We start from the raw sequence: 20,000 nt of genomic DNA, 5'->3' as shown, positions 1-20,000 counted from the left end.
AAGAAACCGGGTTTAAACTGGACACACGAAAGTGAAACAAGCCAAGTTTCCAATAAATCTGAAGCCTTAGAAAACTTGGCTTGTCGTTATCCTTTCCTATTCAGCAGTCTTCCACTCTGTCCAAAACAGTATCCCACACTAAGTGTCCTGAGTCTTTCTTTTTTCCCACCATCAGTTCAGACCTTCCAAGATTTCAGTCCTGTCACTAACTGGGGGCAAAAGAAAAAAAATCCCATTCCAGCGGTTGAGCTGATGTGCAAGGAACTATTTCTCAAACTAGATCCAAAAGAGAACCCGAACTACCCCCATCCGTGAAGGCAGCAAACCCCTCATTCTGTCACCGATGAGGAACTCCATTCTGTCTCTTCAGAGGACCCCAACAAGCAAGGGCCTTTCTTCTCTTTCCACTCCCGGCAGTCAGCTGGCAATACCCCAACCCCTCCCGATAACATGCACAATGCAAGCCATTCAGACGGAACCGTTTCTCACACACCATCACCAAGAGATTTCCCAGACTCGACTGACACACTCCAGTCCTCAGTACCTCACCAAACCACTTAAGCCCTAACCACCATCTTCAGAGGAAAAACGCAGCAGGCCCCCAAGATGTGCCCCTACCTGGTCATGTTGGAAGTTTAAGTGTCATCATCATCAGCATTGCACCAACCCCACCCTATGCAGCCCGCCTCACAGTCCTTGATCCCCCCCCACCCCCAACCCCCATGCCCCCCAAATCTCCATCACATCGTTCATACACAACAGCTCATGTTGGGAAAACAGGACTGCAAAGATCATTCACATCTCAGTACTTATTTCCCTGTGATTTTAGTCACCAGAGACACAAAATGCTGGGTTGAACACCCCCCCCTCTCCCCCCTCCAAAAAAAACAACAAAACAACAACGAAGAAACAAGAGAGAGAGAGAGAGAGAAGAGAAAGAGAGCGACAGAGAGAGAGAGAGAGAGAGAGAGAGGGTGGGGGTGGTGTTAGGCAACAGCAAAACAAAAAACAAAAAAATTTTTTTTAATGCTAGTAATGATGAATAATGTTTTCTGGCGTTTGTATGGCAGCATGGAAAGATAAAAGCAGAAGAAGGGAGGAAGGGAAGTAGGGAGAGAGAGAACATCAGAATGACAAAGTGATGCCGTTTGGGTCACTCACTCTCTGCCTGAAAGCCAATCGTTTTTTTTCTGCAGACAAGATGTTTGGCGGCATACAAAACATAGTTCTGCGAATCTTGGTCCGTTTGTTACTATAAACAGGCATGCCGCCCCCGATCCCCAACAGTACACATAATGGCAATCTGCTCCCTCCCACCCTCCTTTCCCTCTTCCTGGTAATCTATCAATGTGACGAAACTAGAAAACACACATCAAGGAACAGTATTTACCGATTCACTGATCCAAAAAATATGAAAAAAAACAACAACAAAAAAACAAACAAACCCCCCCCAAAAAAAAACAAAACAACCAAACAAACCCAAACTGATTCCATGTAATGATTCATCCCTTTCCATCTCCTTGCTTTATTATATTTACAAAGAAAAGAAAAATGATGGGGGCATTCTTTTTAAAATTACGCTTTGTCAAAATTGTGAATGAAAGAAAAAAATAATGGAAAAGAACCTAGGAACGTTTTAACTTTGAAGTGGTCCGTTTCATAACAATCCCAAACAACATTGTACCTTTCTTTCCTTCCTACCCTTTTACAGTAAGAAAAAAAAACTGAAGTGAGACTGCAAATTTTAGAATGGTCTGATAGAATCATGTCAACAACAACAAAATTTTAAATAAAAAAATAAATAGAGAGAGAGAGAGAGAGAGAGAGAGAGAGAGAGAACCCAATGATTATCAATCTTGGTTTCTGAACAAACAGAAAAGTTGGTCCTGATAATAGCCGCTCCCATAATCTGCACACTGGCTCATGACAACTAATGAAGTCAGAATAATATTCTGATACAGTCAAAAAGTTATAACAATGACTTAACACATACACCATACAGCAAATATATCATGAAATGTCCATCATAAAAGCAATACAAAAAAGAAAAAAAAAGAAAAGAAAAAGAAAAAGAGTCCATGATAATTCTAATAACTGTTGTTAAGTGCAAACCACCATGGGCATGTTAAGGATTGAAATGATTGTCAGAAGTGGGAACAGTTTTTGAAACAAGAGTGTTCAACGTTCAGAATCAGCCACTAGCAATGGGAAACTGTGACAAGCAGGGCATCTCTACAAAATCTCTGTGATTCTATCATCAGCCCTCAAACCATGGTTTAATTTAAAAATAAAATCCTATTATGAATTTTATGAATGAAGGAATAACATGAGGGATACAAAGAACAGAAAAAAAAGAGTGAGTTAATGAAAGATAGGATTCAAGGACAGCAGCTTTCACTTTTATTCTTTTTTAATGAACAACTTTCAATTAACAGAATAATAAAACCATTTCTTTCCTTATTTTCAGTGTGTTTTCATTTTTGTGATTTGGTGCTGACTGCACTGTGAAAATGAAATCACTCTGATAATGGTTCCACTGTACTGGTGCAACCTGTTACTAAAGAACATAACTATCCAATGATGTGTATGTGTGTGCATGTGCATATGCATATATGCGTGTGTTAAAGAGTTTCTTTCTTTCTTTTTTTACTTTCATACGGTAAACTGTTTGCAAAATAAGGGATGGTTAAAAATAAAACCATGAAAGTGTGGAAACTATATATATATATATATATATATATATATCTGAAACAGGTGTGCTATTGTCAGCCATCAAGTTTGTCACAGAGACATGCACAACCATCCAGATGAGCTAGGTGCTGACCCCGTGCATTACCTTATTTCCACCCCACAACCCCCTCACTCCTGCGAATCAAACATGAGAAAAACAAGTCACAGTCCAGTACAGAGCAATGCGATGGAATGTGTCTGCCTTTTAAAGGCTGTCAACATTGTCCTTCGCTGACAGACCACATCAACTGTGTTCACACTTAACATCCATACATCAATTCTCCACACACCTCCACCACTAACAAACCAATGCTTGGACCACCATCTAAGCAGGGAATAACTATCAACAGAACTAGTAGACTTAAGAAAGAAAAAAAAGATGACACTGAATGGGGGGGCAAAGTTTGAATCCTGGGTCATAGCACCTGGTGGGTTTAGGACAGATATTTTCCCCCCATCTTCCAAGTACACAAATATGCAGACCTGCATGTGCCTGAACCTCATTATAGGCATGCAGAAAACATAATGTGCAGGTGAAAGATCTCAGAATTCATGTCAGAGTTTGGAGGGCTATCGCCAACAGCACATCCCCAAATACAGTAAGACTGACCACATGGCAGGGTAAAAACGATCGTGCATGTAAAAGCCCCACTCCCACATTACTATGTAACGTACAAAGAAATGAGGGTGTTGCAGCTGATTAACACACAAAAGCAAGAACCACTTGGCTGGGTTAATGCCACTGACATCCACTATCAGATTCTGATCTGTGAAGAGGGCAATCTTCTTCAGCCAAGAAAACAATCTTCCCACTGCCATCCACACCATACTGCAAAAACCTGGATTATAGTCTTGACAAGTGATGGTCCCAGCCACAACTTCCCAGATGTCCTCTCATTGGTCTACCAAAAGTTCAACAAACACGGACAGGTTAATGTTGACCCCTAACCTTCCACCACATGATCCTAACCACTACAGGTGCTTTACCTGGTCTTTCTGGGTGTGAAGGTCAGATTAGAGGGCTTCATGGTGGGCACAAGTTTATCTCGAGTGCAACACACCATTTTATTTCCTATTTTACCTACAGTAAAATGTTAACAATACTTACTGTCAAGACAGGAATGAGAATAAAAAATATGATCCAAGATGTTTTAGCTTCTGATATTGGCGTTTTTGCCCATTTGGCATTTTTCCTGGTGAGTGGTGAGATGATCTGGACAGTCCTGACAAACTTGTTACAACAGGAAATTCATTCCATACATTGATACAGTTGGTACAATAAAATTTCATTTAACACATGCAATATACATCAATGACTTAATCACTCTCCTTGGAAAAGAGTTTTGGAAAAAGCACAAAATCTAACCCCCCACCCCCAGAAAAAAAAGGCAAGCTAGCACATGTATCCATTTCTCTTTTCTTTTCAGTCCCCCCCCCCCCCCCCCCCCCCCCCCCCCCCCAAACAAATGGATGGATCAAGAACAACAAAAGAAACCAAAAACACAACACCTCACAACACTTTAGAAAGATGACACCAATGAACATGCCAAAGTCACACTGCCAATCCCTGTCTAAACCCCAAACATGCTCAGGAAAAAAAAGCCAGTCTGTCAAAAACATCAACAGAACCAATAATTCCTTCGTACCATCTCCAAAAACGTCTGTTGGCTATCGATCAATGCCATCTTCCCTTTTGGCACAAGCACAGTGTGCAATAATACAAAAGACAAATTGCAGAACGACAGAGAAGAGACACAGGTATTCTTCACAACTTCCCTCTCAGTCCCCAAACCTCTTGTCGTTCAATGCCCAATTTCGTTTTGGCAGAGACACTGTAACAATTACACAAATCACAAAATGATAAAACGCACACACACACACAGATCTTTCACTTAGACAAACAAACAAAAACAAGATTCACAATAGACAGAACTACCTGAACATAGTAATGGATTCCTCATCATGCGTAGTTAATTCTTGCAATTAATTCATCAGTTTCACTCTTAGCAGTTTAATGAAGAAAGAGAGTGTACAATCAACACACCACTGTTTCCTCACCCAAAATTCTATGTCCCTGATTTTCTGACTGGTGGGGGAGGAATAGAGATGGGGGGAGAGGGGGAAGGGGAGACTGCACATTGGACACCCAGTGGGTGGGGTCTGGCATGCGCAAGATTCTTTCATGATGCAGTGCGTATCAATGACATAATCTGTCCCCCCCCCCCCCCTTTTTTTTCTAATCTGTCCTCCCCCTTTCTGCTCTCACTTGTCCTAACTATTCACTCTCACTGGTCTCCACCCTCACTCTCATTTCTCTCCCATGCACCACCCCCTCTTCAATCAGAAGCAAAATAGCTGTGAATACATCAGTTCACTGTATCTCTAATAAGCCTCATCTAGTTATAACATTTCAATTGCTGGCACAGTACTTCAGCGTCGCAAAACTAAATGAATAATAAACTACATATAGCACGTTTCAAAGCCTTCAATAAATGAATGGACCCATGTTAAAAATTCTTTCAAAAACAAACTTTTAAGTCATTTTCCAAATTATAGCTTTCAACACATCACAAGCATTCAGCTTCTGATAAGGCTCTCATTTTGCCTCTTGTATGTGTTGGTAGCCTCTCTGTGCGCAAGCGTGTATGCGTGTGTGTCTGTGAGTGTGATTGCTTGTGTACATGCATGTGTTGAGCTCTAGCCTCCGGGTTTCATTTCAAAATGTCACTCCGTTTACTCAGTACATGATGAAGAAAAATATGAACCAGTAACAAAATCAAGACCATAGAAAGTTAGGTAACAAGGTCATCGAGAGAGAGAGCACAAAAATTGTATCCATTACATCATAAAAAGTATGACAGAAAGACAGACACCAAAGGAAAAAAAACAACAAAACATAGTAGACGGCTCAGCCTTCATGGCGACATGAGCTGTCTCAAAGTGCTCTTGTTAAATCTCCATCACGAGGTGCAGAACATGGCTCAATCCACAGGGGAAAAAAACAAACAAACCCCAAAACCAAAAAAAAAACAACAAAACATGCACAGGTCAACTGTTTGACCCCATAATGCCGAGACAGTGTCAGAACCAGTCACATCATGCCAAGTGATCACAGACACAATATAGAAAGCAAAAGACCAGTTACGTTCAACACTACTTATCAATAACACATATGTAACACTTGCTGAATTTTAGATCGTGGGCGTTATAACTAATTACATGTAATGTAATCAAGTATCACAAAAAGGGAGTTTTTCCTAGAAAACTCAACAACTTGGAAAGCAAGGGAACATAGATTGACAGACAATCTAAAAAGCTGTGCATGCCAAAACCAAGAACCTTTTATTTTTTATTTTTCCTCAACCTACCATATCATTTACACAGCTATACTGGAAAGACCTCACAGTCATACAAAAGCTTAATAATAAAAAAAAAAGAAACAAACAAAAAAACAACCACCACCCAATGAAAAAATAAAGCCTTCCCCTAAATATACACTTATATTGTAATTTTCTACAAATCTGCAGAGACTTGATGTTCAATGGCAGTTTTTCTGTTCAATTTGTCAGGAAGTTGTTAGGCATACTCATGATACTGTTATCTTGAATTTTCCATGATTCAAAGTAGGACTCAGTGACTCAGTCGGTGTGTGTGTGTATGTGTGTGTGTGTGTGCGTGCGCACACGTGCACATGCATGCATGTGCATGCACACAAGTACCGAAGTCATAAAACAGCCTGCAATGGTGCCGAATTCCTGTGTTCAGCCCAACCACCCATGAAGGACATATAAAAAAATATATATATATTTTTATAACCTGGGCATAAAAAAAATGATAAAAACAAACCAAGTCACAAACGAAAATTTCAATGATAAAAAGTGTTGTTGTTTTTTTACAAAGAACATTCACACCATCCGTCTGCTCAATCTAAAGATAAAAAGAAAAAGAAAGGAAAAAAAAAAAAAAAAGAAAGAAAGAAGACTGGTTTTATAAACCAAGTTTTGTCAAATGAATGCAATTTATCACATCAAACAAATTTTGATGACAAATATTGGCCTCCTAGAAAAAATTACCAACTCTCAGATGATAATATACTAACACAGTGACTGTCTATCGAGCACATCGTGTCTGATGAGATGCTAGATAATTTTCTAAACTCAAAAACCACAAGGAAGTGAATATGAACAGATAATGGGGGGAAAAAAATTATGAGCTTCTAAATCTAAAGATTGAAAGTATAACATTTAACATAAACAGAAAACACATGAAAACGTATCAGATTTATATCATAGTGATTATGCTTCTTTTTGTCTTGATCCACAGTAACCAGTACAGCTCTAGCAGTGCTTGGCAAGTTCACTGTGTCCAAAAATAAATTAATAACAAAAAAGAATGAATTCAGAATGACATCTCAATGCCAGTTATAACATACATAATATAGATATACAATTTACACCACAACAATTCAACATTGAAAAAAATCCTTTTTCTCTCTCTTTTTATTTTCTTATTTCTATAGAATAATAATTATAATTATATAATGGTTTGTTTTGTTGATTTCTGTTGTAAACCAACTCTGCCATTTATCAGCAAACGTTCATTAGAAATGCATCTCTTGGCCTGTGTAGTGGAAACACTGAGAAAAGTTAGGGGTGGGGGGTGGGGGAGTAGACAGGCGTACGGACAGACGCACACTGCAGCCTGGAGCAACAGGCAGGCAGGGGGACCTGTCCACAGTTCATCACATTAACCCTGAGCCTGATTCCATGTGACAAGTCTGAAAGCACAGTAGCATGACGCTATAACAACCTCCTGGTCACTGTACACAATCATCCATCGGAGGGTGGGGGCGGGGGTGAGGGGGTGGTGGGGCTGGGAAGATGAACATTTGCTCTATCACATCAATATCCACATCATGCCCTTGCACCTTCTATAACCTTGCACAAACACATACACACAAACACAGCACACTTCCCCCCCGCCCCAACTCTGCACCATGTATCTGTAAGGGCTGCACAATAAATGGTCAACATTATCCTAGCATCTTTCTTCTTGAGTGAACTTAACAGATTGTTGATGGAAACATTGAAAGATGCATGTGGTACAGGTAATCTAGGGTTGCTGACTGTTCATTGTAACCATTCAAACCACAACAGTTGTAGCGCTGTTTTTGTTGTTGCTTTGTTTTCAAATAGATTACAAAGATTTTTCATGACTCTTCCCAACATATTTTCTGGTCATATATCAAAGACAGGAAAGAGCCAAGCCAGCATACAGGTGGAAAAAAAACAACAACACAATTTTACCAGGATGTTTCACAGAAATCAAGACAGCACACTCAAATTTTTCAAAATGTCACAAAACAAAACAACAAATGAACACTTTAACACCCCCTTTAACTCACTACTTATCTTTGCATGCATATTTACCAGGCAGGTACACACTGACAACACACCAACACTGACACATTCACACATGCAGCAGTCTTGCGTATTTTATAGATTTCTGTGTCACTTCTAATCTGTCTTTCCCCCTTCTTCCCCATTTCCACACACACAGGTGCTTCCTTGTCCTCAAGAAGCTGAAACCCATCTTAACCCCCCCCATCCCCCACCCCTCCCCAAAGAACACCCCAAAACAAGACCCGCATTATCACCACAGTTGGAAGAGATTCTTCACTCATCCAGTGTACTACAGTCAACTGGCCACAGTCCTCAGCTCTTTCAGGTGCTAGATGAGGAACTCTCCGACTCGATCAGCAAACGTCTTGTCTGGGAGAAGTTGGATGGGGTCTTGTCGGTGGGCTGCCGTGTGCACTGGCAGCCCTTTTTGCGGCAGCAGTTGTAGCATGCCTTGGAGGCAGCCAGACACCCCCTCAGCGGCCAGTAACACCACAGACAGGGCAGGAACAGCGCTGAGGCCGCCAGGCACGCCCATCGTGAGCAGCACTTGGTGCCACCACACGCACATGGGTTATCATAACATGTGTTGTCCTCCTCTGCCCCGCAGTGATAGAACACAGTCTGAACACAACAGAAGCAGGTCCCCACGTCTACAGCCTTACGAGCACTCAGTTCGTAACGATCCCCACAACACCATCGCACCGGCAGCTCCCTGGGCTCGGAACATGCAGTGCAGCGACACTTGCCGCACTGCGAGCAGATGATGGATGAGTGACGGTCCTCCTTCCCCCCACCCTCACCCCCAGCCTCCTCTTTGAGTGGTGGCGGAGACTTGGATGGCTGCGTGGACACCACACCACCACCACCACCCACCCCAGCATTGGTCAAGCCCCCTCCTCCCCCTACTCCACCTGTGGGGGTGCGCTGGTTGGTCCGGCAGGGCAGACTGACCGTGTGGCCGTTTCCAGGTAGAGCTGGGGTGGTGGGGGTGGGTGGCAGGGGGGAGTTCACCCCCAGGTGGTGGTGCTTGAGGTGGACGAGGGGGCGTGGCCGCGGGCTGTCAACATATTCGTTGATAGCACGAGGCCCACACCTCACCTGCCCCAAGGTGACGATTCCCTGTGAAGGGGGTGCATCTGGCAGGGGGAGAGTCCGAAGAGAGGACGTTCTCATTGGCTGTAGCGCTGGCTCCCAGGTCAGGAGGGGCATCCCCCTCTAGCCGTTGGGGCTCATGCTGTTAATCTGAAATAGGCACAATAACAATGTAAAATAATGTTGCATAACACATATGTATGCTGCATATGATATATCCACATAAAAAAAAATCTGTAAAATACTTTTTTTTTTCCTTTCCAGAGAAAGAATGTAAGAAAAATACTGACAACTGCATGATATATCCACATAAAAAAAAAAAAATCGGTAAAATATTTTTTTCCCCCTTTCCAAAGAAAGAATGTTGTAAGAAAAATACTCACAAAACAAACAAAAACAAACAGGACACAGAGAGACATTTATCAAATAACATATTTACTGTTTATCTTTGTGGGTTTACTTCACTGTACCTCCTATCAATAAGCCTGTTACACTAAGTTAATAGAAAGCCCACCCCGAAAACAGAGTATGGCTGCCTACATGGCGGGGTTATATATAAAAAAAACAAACAAAAAACAAACAAAAAACAACCAGTCATACACGTAAAAGCCCACTCATGAACATACAAGTGAACGTGGTAGTTGCATCCGACAAACGAAGCAGAAGAACAGAAAGCCCTAGCACTGTAGCAGCAATGGCTTGAAGTTACATGCATTCCTGACGGCAAGACAGTCAACAGTCATACTTATAGTGCTTCTACTACTTGTTAATTCATACTTCATACTGCTGATTAACTGACTATATTAATTTGAATGTCAATCATTCATACAACTTTACACACCCATCTGTAGAAACATGAATTTTGATACACACAATTGATGTTTCCAAATATTTAAACAATGTATCATATGCATTTTCTTTTATCGTGTTCAGTCCATGGTTGTGCATGCATGCATGTGTATGCACAATGCATACATTCATGTGCATGTACAGTATCTATGTGTGAATACATGTGTACACGAAACCCCCAAAGAAGGTTTACACATCTTCACTCACTGAGCATATTTCACTGTATAAGATTTTTTTTTTTTTTTTAAACGGGGCAAAATCCACAATGTTTCCCTTCAAGACGGAATTTGTAGTGTTCACAACAAGGTGTGGATGTTCACTCTGTCAGCCACACAGAGGAGTGGAGGGGAAGAAATGTGGATATTGCCAAAACTTGAGACCAGACTTTATCAACTACTTCCTGCAGAAGAAGAAATTTTTTTTAAAATTCCTTGCAAATCCATGCATGTATACATATATATATATATATATATATATATATATATATATAATATATATATATATATATATAAAAGAGAGAAAAAGCAAGATTTCACTGACTGCAATGGCATGAACTGCAATATAATTATCAGTCACATTCTGGTTTTATTTTCTTAACCAACCTTCCATAAGATACATTTTTTAATACATCAGTCAAAAGATCTAAATAAATGACACCCTGCTTTGATGAATTAAAAAAAAAAAAAGAAAAAAAAGGGCAAATAACTTGACAAACTTTGCACTGGTAAAAACCTCCATCATTTTTTTTTTTTTTTTTAAGCCAAAACTGAAACTTTATGCCATTCATGATTCATGCCTTTTACTGCTGGCTGTTTTAACATGTGCTTCCTGCCCCCCAACAAAACTAATACTTTCCACTCCCCTGCAAGTGCCTTTCCACTGATCTATGCAGATGTGTATCTTTACAAATGAAGTTCAACAGTGTGTATATATATGTATATGCTGTGTGTATATATATGTATATGCTGTGTGTGTGTGCAGTGTGTGTGTGTGTGTGTGTGTGTGCGCGCGTGTGCACATGTTCATATACATATCATTTTTTGTATGTGTGTGCACATACAGGCGTGTGTGTAAGCACAGGTTTAGTGAGTTCTGGGATTAACCAATAGTGTCATTATGTACTTTTATTCCTGAAATGAAGCAAACATGAATGAAGTGTGAGATCTGCCCGACTGAAATCAAACTGAGATTGGGAGAGTACACAAATGTCCCCAAAGAGCAATCTGCAATCATTCACAAGTCCCTCGGCTCGTTTCTAATGACCTCTGTTTACACTCAACCTGTCGCTTGTCTGTATCTGAATGTGAACAATAACATTGACGGGGACGAGCCCATTAATTTCTGTCAGCTCGCACCGAACATCCCAGCAGTTTTGGTGGTGGTTTTTTGTTGTTGTTCTGTTTGTTTGTTTGTACCCGCATAGATCTCTATTATATCACCCACCCTACCTCTCCCATTTCCTTCACATACCCCTCCTCTCCTTTTCCGATTGTGCTATTTTTCGCAGTGATCTCCTTCAGACTATGCATGCACCCACACATAACTGACTAAGTTGACACGTAAACATCAGCATCTGTCCTTGACAGAAAAGCTCACATCCATTCCTGAAGTCACTGTCACACGCCAAAAGATGCAAATAATCCAGACCTGAAAACACGGGGGCGTTGCGAGTGCTAAACCATAACGCGCCATGCATTTTGTCGGTCAGCGCTGCAAACACAATCTGGCCTCGCTCGGTCGAAAAGGCAATGCGTCTGGCCGTTCCAGCGAAGGTTGATACGCCCGCGTAATAAGCTACAGATTCGTTTAGCTTCGTCGTCTGCAACGCGAAATTCACATAAACTGCTGCTGCACGCCTTTTTTTGTCACGAAGAAATCACCAATCAATCGCAGAATTCCCATCTGCACAGCATGCTGCAAAAAAGCAGAGACGTTGCAAAGAACTCAGTCAGTCCCTCTCCGCTTGGAACTTCATGACTGCTATCTGAACCCAGCATTGATGACCTCTCGGGAAACTTCCGGCTTGGGCGGACTCATTTTGACGCGAAGGGGTGGAAGGTTGCCAATGTTGGTGGTAGGGGTGGGATTGGGTGGGGGAGGGGGAGGGGGGGGGGGGGCGGGGGGCACTGAGCAGTTTTCGGGGCCAGCAGCGAGCCACAAGCAACAGTGCGGTCGGAACTTCTGAGCTTTGGTTTTTCTGTGTTGCAGCCGCTGCTACTTTCAATGAGAAATGAACACTGGTCTGATTAATGATGCGCGGCTTGTTCCATGCCTTTCACAAGAGCGTTGTACATAATTCTTGCACTGTCAACAAAACTATCAGTTCCGATGAATGGTGACTGCACTGGAACGAACGGGCCAGACATGGGTGTGGATACTGAAACCTTCATCTCTGGTCATGGAACGGACAGACGCCAACTGGAAACGCACGAAGCAGCAGCACAAAACAGGGTGGCTCTGTGCACTCCTCCCTCTTCAACCCCCGACCCCTCTCCCCAATCCCCCACCTGTTCTGCTCATCCTCCTTCCTCCCACACAATTCTGTACGCCCACGTTCGCCAAGCAGCCGCGAGCAGCGATGAAGGCTGCAGACAGATCAATACTGTCGGTTTGTGTGACCAGCCCCCTCTACTGACCCCCCCCCCCCTCCACCTCCCTCCTACTCAGCACAGCACCCAACCTCCCCTCCCTGAACAAAATTTATTCATTTTACTGTGGTTAGTAAGACCATGACGGCATAAAGTAAATGAAAGATTCTTTATTTTAAAAACATGCAGGGACACGCGAGCGCTGGGGCTTTTCCCCCCTATTTTTATCAGTATTGTTGTTACTGTATTCTCTTTGCATATTCAAATAATGTAGCAGTGTATGTGGACGTTATGTGTGTGCGTGTGTGTGTACGCGCACATGCGTGTGTGTGGATATGTGTGTGTGTGCGCGCGCGCGTTTCATCGTTAAGATATGACGTATATGGTCCATGAGATCTTGAAACTGTACTGAATATAATTATTGTACTATACCAGCCGCCGTGGCGAAGTAGTTAGCGTCGCGGACTGACGGCCAGGAGGTCGTGGGTTCGAATCCCAGCGGAGGTGGGTTTTCGGCCCGTGGCCGGGTCCTACCCAGAGTTGAGTGTGCTGTGGGCTTAAATGGGGAGACTGGGACCACACAGTCGAGTGTCATCCACTTCAAGGATGCGTCTTTGAGTGTGTTGCTCTAATTACCTGACCAACACTGCAAGTGTCTGTATCTCTCGGGCCTGGTTAACGCCGGATATCATTATGACAGGAAGCGTAGCAGTCCAAAACCAAAATGGACCTCCATAGCAACATCGTAATCCTCCTCCTCAGTCCTTCATAATCATCATCAATATAAACAAAACAGTCTCAAAGTCTGTGGCCTTTCATGCCCTGCTCTCATGGTGACCTCATTTTCGATACCCCTCCACTTCTGTGCTTGGGGCGAATCCTGTCAATGTCTTCAGTGTCGGCAGATTCATGGGGGGCTGTTGTTTGAGGGACGTGGTGGCGGTCTCCACTCTGGGAGGGACGTTCACTCAGTCTGGCTCCGCGACTAAGCTATTATTGTCGTTAGTAGGGGGCTTAGTAGGTAGTGTCCAAAATACGTTGAATCAGAACATGCACCACTGAACACCACCGAAGTGACTCAGCAGCAGTGCAGGGTCTCCTCTGGTGTGTGGCCTCCTGGCGACTTCAACATCGATGGTTCCCTGCTGACTGTCGACACTGGAACTGTGACAGACGAACCCGGGTGTGGTCGTGTATGGGGGAATCTCAATGAGCGGCATGGGAGTAATACCACTAAAATGGTGCAGATGATGGGGCAGCAAAAAAATAAAGTACTATATATAGTACTTGTGGGCGGCAGAGAGGTCGCGGGAGAGAAAAAGGATTGAGGCAAAATCCTTGAAGACTGTGTGTGTTTTCCTTCTTAATGGCAATCACATGTTTAAGTAGTTCCACTGCACAACTGACGGGAAAAAAGCCCGAAAAACAACAACGACAAACAAAACAAAACCGGCCCGGTGCGGTGCTATATAGGCCTACATTTTCACAGCTTTTAATTCAGTTCATTCCACAGAAATGCGCGCACGCGCGCTCGCTTGTGTGTGTGTGTGTGTGTGTGTTTTCGTTTTTTTTTCCTATTGGCTGTATTTGTATCAGTGCTTGATTATCAGTACAATGAGATGTACTTTCCTGCCAGTGAAACAAATACGAAATATCCTCTTTTCTATCACCCCAAACCCCCACCATCAGTGATGGACTCACCCACCCCCAATCCTTCTCTGTCAAACGAATGTTGAAATTTTCATGTTTTTTGTTCTTGTTGTTGTTGTTTTCATTATGGTTTGTTCAGGACTCAACGTGACCCGAGTTGACCCCGAGCAAGTTTATCATGCTCATCACACGTTAAAAATCTTTTCCTTTTTTCTCTCCCTTATTTCTTCTTCGTCATTTATATATAGCTCTCTCTCTCTCTCTCTCTCTCTGTGTGTGTGTGTGTGAGAGAGAGAGAGAGAGAGAGAGAGCGAGTAGTAGTATTAATTGGCACTACACCGCAGCAAGCACTGTCGGCAGCTCTCTCTCTCTCCCTTTTGGATCCCACGGAATGAAGACCTCCGCCGCGGAGATATTTTCTCTCTGCCTCTGTTTCCTTTCTTTCTTACTCTGTCAACATCAAGGCTGGATTGGAAAAAAACAACAACAAAAAAAACAACAACAAAAAACAACAACCAAAAAACAAACAAAAATCAAAACAAAATAAAACAAAAAACCCCACTGTGGTCGGATCTGCTTTTGGCTCCCGTTGTGTAAACATCGCGAGTCGATGTGATAACCCTGTTTCGGCTCTGTGTGTGTGTGTGTGTGTGTGTGTGTGTGTGTGTGTGTGCTATTTATGTGTGCACTGCTATGTGTGTGAGCATGTTTATATATATATATATATATATATATATATGTGTGTGTGTGTGTGTGTGTGTGTGTGTGTGCGCGCGTGTGGCAAGGGGAGGAGCTGGACGAGGAGAGACGACTTAGGAACTTAAAAACACACAAAAAAGAAAACAAATAATGATAATGATAATAAAATAATAACAAAATATACAACTCTCAGACCCTCTTCCCCTGTTCCAAATCCAACATGAACTCGCCCAAAAGAAACCCACACACGTTTCTTAGAGTGTGAGTTGCAATGGAGAGATCCCTACTACCACCTCCACCATCATTATTTATTCATTTATTTATCTATTTTTAACTGGGACATTCTTTCGGATACTACGATGCCTTTTGGCGAGCTGTCAAGAATGTTCTCTCTCGCCGTGCGTGCATGCGTGCGTGTGTGCGTGTATGTGTGTGTGTGCGTGTGCGTGCACGCGCGCGTGCATGTGTGTGTGCGCACGCGCGCAAACAACTATATTTTAACAAAAGAGAAGTAGAGGGAAGAGCGAACAAAATACTTTTTTTGTACAGTACATAAACTAGAAGCATGTGAACCCTGCAAGCATCCATCCTTTTCCGCAATGCCCGCCTGACTATTAAAATACGAAATAGTAATATGTAAATAGTATTTCACCAGCGCACTGACATTTTCTTGTCCAGGGTTTCTCTCTTGTGACCCTGGGGGTTAAAAAAAAAAATCAGAGAGAGAGAGAGAGAGAGAGAGAGAGAGAGAGAGAGAGAGAGAGAGAGAGAGAGAGTAAATGAAATGCCAAGCAGGTTGTCGACCCTGTAGAAGTAGAACCTGCAGAAGTGGTATAAGAATAATTTTGACAATAATAATGATAACAACAATATTATTATTATTATTATCATCATATTTTTGCTGTCTTCGCTAACATGGACGTTTATGATAATTTTCTGAGTGCTGCAAAACGTGAGACTGTGACACTGACACACAGCTAAAAACTGCTTAAGATCAACTAAATAATATTATATGATAAGCCACCCCCACCCCCCAACACTACCCCCCCCCCCCCCCCCCGAAAAAAGGAAAAAGAAAAAAGAGCCAACTTTTTCACACACACACACAGAGAGAGAGAGAGAGAGAGAGAGAGAGAGAGAGAGAGAGAGAGAGAGAAATCTGGGACACATGAAAAGGAAAGAGACAACAGAAAGAACAGAAATGATAAGATTCACCGATATTTTTCTCCCCGATCGAGGTCACATGGGAATCAGGAAACTGTCACAATGGGCCACAGAGCACCTACACGTAACACTCCTTGGGGTAAAATTATCTGACACCCCCACCCTTTCTCAGTCACAGCACTACTTGTTATATTAGTCTCCAGTGTCTCACTTCCACGCTATCCGTGAATGTATACAGCTTGGCATGCATATGTATATATACAAGCATAATGTGTGGCTAACAATGCACAACATTAACTAGAACTTGTTGCTTGCCTTTTTATTATATATATATATATATATATATAAACATAATATAACCAAACATTCTGCCTATTAATTTGTACTATGATAAAGACCCCACGAAAGAGAACACATGCCTATGCACAGACACCCCGCTGAGAATAAACCACTCACACATGGTTTAAAAAAAAATATTTGTGCCAGTGGGTCGTGCTGGTGTCCTGTTCTTGCCTGCACACACGCACACAAGATGGAATACATTACAACTCCAATAAATCATCCAAACCGTACAGTTCCTCCTTCCTTCATTTCCTTCCCCCCGCCCCCCTCCCTCCCAAAGTCGTTTGGCGTTCACTGATTAACATTCTCCAGTATTCAAGGTGAAACTCCATCCCTGACACTGAAGAAGAGACACAAGGAAAAGTAGGAATACTGAGACACTGACGAAGAAAGAAAAGGCCAGAGAATAAAATGATCTGCACAAGAAAACAACAGAAAATAAAATATATTATTTAAAAAAAAAAGGGGGGGGGGGGGAGAAGAAAAGAATATGGGCAAAAAACAAAGAGTTATAGTGAAAAGCAGACTGTGAAACGGGACGGGTGAGAGAGAGAGAGAGACAGAGTGAGAGTGAGAGAGAGTGAGAGAGAGACAGAGAGAGAGACACACACACACAGATAGAGAGACAGAGAGAGAGACAGACAGATAGAGAGAGAGTTATCAACAACAACAAAAAAACAGCGTGTGGGCAAGAAAATGAAAACAAACCTGTAATTATAGATTTAAAAATAACTGACTTACTATTATCAACCACTAACTTCGCACCCCCACCCCCATTCTACCGGTTTCCTCCCTCTTTCCCACCACATCCTACCAGTTTCCCTCCCCCCTCCGACCCCCATCCTGCTAGTTTCCCCCAAATCCTGTAGTCAAGAGTGTGTAAACACTGTTTGTGGTCTTTCCTCCATTCCACAACCCTCCCCCTCCCCCCTTCTCCCTCCATGCACCGTCCTCCTCCTTACTCCTCTTCCACTGTATGCCCACCCTCTTCGCAACTCCCCAAAGCCCTAGCCTCTTATTTTTCTTACGTCTTTTCCACATACCCCCCTTTGATCATTGCTCCAACTACAACGTGTCAGTGACCTTTGCCGTTTTGCAGCACATCTCGTTCCCCCTCACCCCACATCTCCCCTTCCACCCCGCCACCACCCCCCCTCTTACCATCCCCCTCCCTTCCTATGGTCCCCCTCCCTGCCTAAAACTACCCCCCCCCAACCCCCCTCTCCTATCACCCCACCAAAAAGGCCATACCACCGGTGCAATCCCCCCTCCACCCCTTCTCACCCCCACCCCCCTCCCACCCCCAACAGATGTGCGTGGGAACTCTGCAGCCAAGTGCCGGTGGCGTGAGCGGGGTGCAGAGGGTGGTGAGAAGGGGTGTGGGGGTGGGTGAGGAATAGAGGGGGAAAGAAGTACAAGTCGGGAGGGAAGATGAGGAGGTGGAGACAGATGAGTAACGACCTTAGACTTGAGATTTGGTTGCGGCGAGAATTTTGGGGAGAGTGACAGAGGAAGTGTGTGTGTGCGTGTGTGTGTGCGTGTGTGTGTGTGTGGTGGTGGTGGTGGTGAGGGGGGTGTTACTTTTGTTTTTGTTTTAATTACGAAGGGTGAGCAGACGGCATAGAGAGACAGACAGACAGAGATGCAGAAGGGTGGGAGGAGACAGACAAGAGAGGAGACAGAAAGAGACGGGGTGGATGAAGAGAATATGGCATGGGTTTTACTCTTAACTGAATTTCTGTAAATATGATTGTTTACACCAAGGCCTTAACTTTCGTACGGCCTTCGAGCATATAACCTACCAAGCAAAATCGTTTGTTTATAGCAAACACACATCCGCATACTCTACGCAAAATCCAAATGATACAGTAGGATATCATTTAAGTTTAAGAGAGAGAGAGAGAGAGAGAGAGAGAGAGAGAGAGAGAGAGAGAGAGAGAGAGAGAGAGAGAGAGAGAGAGACGGAGAGAGAGGGAGACAGACACCGAGACACAGAGAGAGGGAGACAGACAGAGAGACGCACACCCACAGAGGAGGGAGTGTGGAGGAGGGAGGGGAACGGTGGACAGGGTGTAGGCAACAAGAAATGTTTAAAGTGTGAACAAGACAAATGAAACGGAACACGCACACACAGGAGGGAAGGAGAAGATATATTCTGCAACAGAGGGAGGGACAGACCGGGCGGAATATGTTTAAAGTAATACCAGACACCGTCTTTCTAAAAAGCGAGCAAACGATTAGGGAATCTTGTCGATTTAATTCACCTTACAGGGGAGGGAAAGAACAACAATCGCGAATCGTATTAAGTTTACGACGGCTCCTCCGGCCGTTGCCGCCAACAACTAGAAGAACAGAGTAGAGATCACATTGTCTTAATGACCAAGTGTACCAGGGTCACAAGTAATAACGAGGCGGGGGATAGTACAAAAATACAAACATGAATTGTAAATCGTAACACAAATACGGTAGAATTTAGATGCACACACACACACACACACACACATGTAATATATATATATATATATATATATGTGTGTGTATGTGTGTGTGTGTTTATTTTTTTCCTTTCTTTTTTAACAGAAAATGCACAAGCACTTACACACACACACACACATATATATATATGTATAGAAACAGACAGACAGACAGACAGACATATATATATGTGTGTGTGTAAGTGCTTGTGAATTTTCTGTTAAAAAAAAAAGGAGTGTTCGATTGCAAGTGTCCTATGACGCTTTTCACAAAGAAAGGTTTTATATCCATATTCCGATGTTGAATCATCATGTCACCGTTTCGAAATTTTGCAATCTGTTCTACACTACACTATGTCCTCTGTACAGTGGGTCATTCAAGTACTGATAATACATGACATCAACAATGGATAGCGTTTAATCAGGAGACAGGAGTGTGTGATAATAAGCACACCCACATGATAATGGATACAACTGCATGCTTTTCAACGGGTTGTCGTGCACACGCGCGGCTACACACACAAAGAAACCTATTTACACATAAATTTTGCATGCAGACATAGAACAAATCGTTGCAAATATACGTAGCCTGGTATCATCAACCACTGAAAAACACCTGATGAATGGGGAAAGGGTGGGGGAGGCGGCGGCTGGGTCACAGTGATCCCCACCCCTCTCTCACACTCTTCGTTCGTGTTTGTGTGCATGTGTACGCGCGCGTACGCGCACGCATAAGCACAGGCTTGTGAGTACAATAATTTCATTTCAGCCACACGCACAAAATTGAATGTTAAAAGAAAGGCAACGCAATGTTGCATGAATATTATTTTCTGAAGATATGATGTAAAAAAAATAAATAAATAAATAAAAAGTACCACCTGAAAAGCACACGATTATTAGCCATAACGATACAACAGACCCCATACGAGGTAATGATGCAAGAAACGAGTTAAATAGACTGTGCTCGGTTTCAACGGACTTCACTGTCGACTCGAGTTCGTTATACCACT

The 20,000-nt window shown here is 42.9% G+C and overlaps 1 protein-coding gene across 2 annotated transcripts in view; it reads right to left on the bottom strand.

Moving 5' to 3' along the window:
• Positions 1–4,204: 4,204 nt before the first annotated feature.
• LOC143298945 (uncharacterized) overlaps positions 4,205–20,000 on the bottom strand; it is a 16,477-nt gene continuing 681 nt past the window's right edge. Inside the window, exons 1-2 of one of the 2 annotated variants that reach the window (XM_076611992.1) lie at positions 11,721–12,029; positions 4,205–9,374 (exon numbers count right to left, since the gene is read on the bottom strand). In XM_076611992.1, coding sequence (XP_076468107.1) covers positions 8,454–9,341 — 888 coding nt within the window. In that variant the 5' untranslated portion in view covers positions 9,342–9,374; positions 11,721–12,029 and the 3' untranslated portion in view covers positions 4,205–8,453. Of the gene's footprint in view, positions 9,375–11,720; positions 12,030–20,000 lie in introns of those variants that run through there. The other variant, XM_076611990.1, reaches the window with a different exon arrangement.

This window comes from Babylonia areolata, chromosome 24 (assembly GCF_041734735.1).
Source record: "Babylonia areolata isolate BAREFJ2019XMU chromosome 24, ASM4173473v1, whole genome shotgun sequence".
Lineage (NCBI taxonomy): Eukaryota > Metazoa > Mollusca > Gastropoda > Neogastropoda > Buccinidae > Babylonia > Babylonia areolata.
The sequence above is the reverse complement of the archived record's forward strand: the minus strand, read 5'-3'. Positions and strand labels throughout refer to the sequence as shown.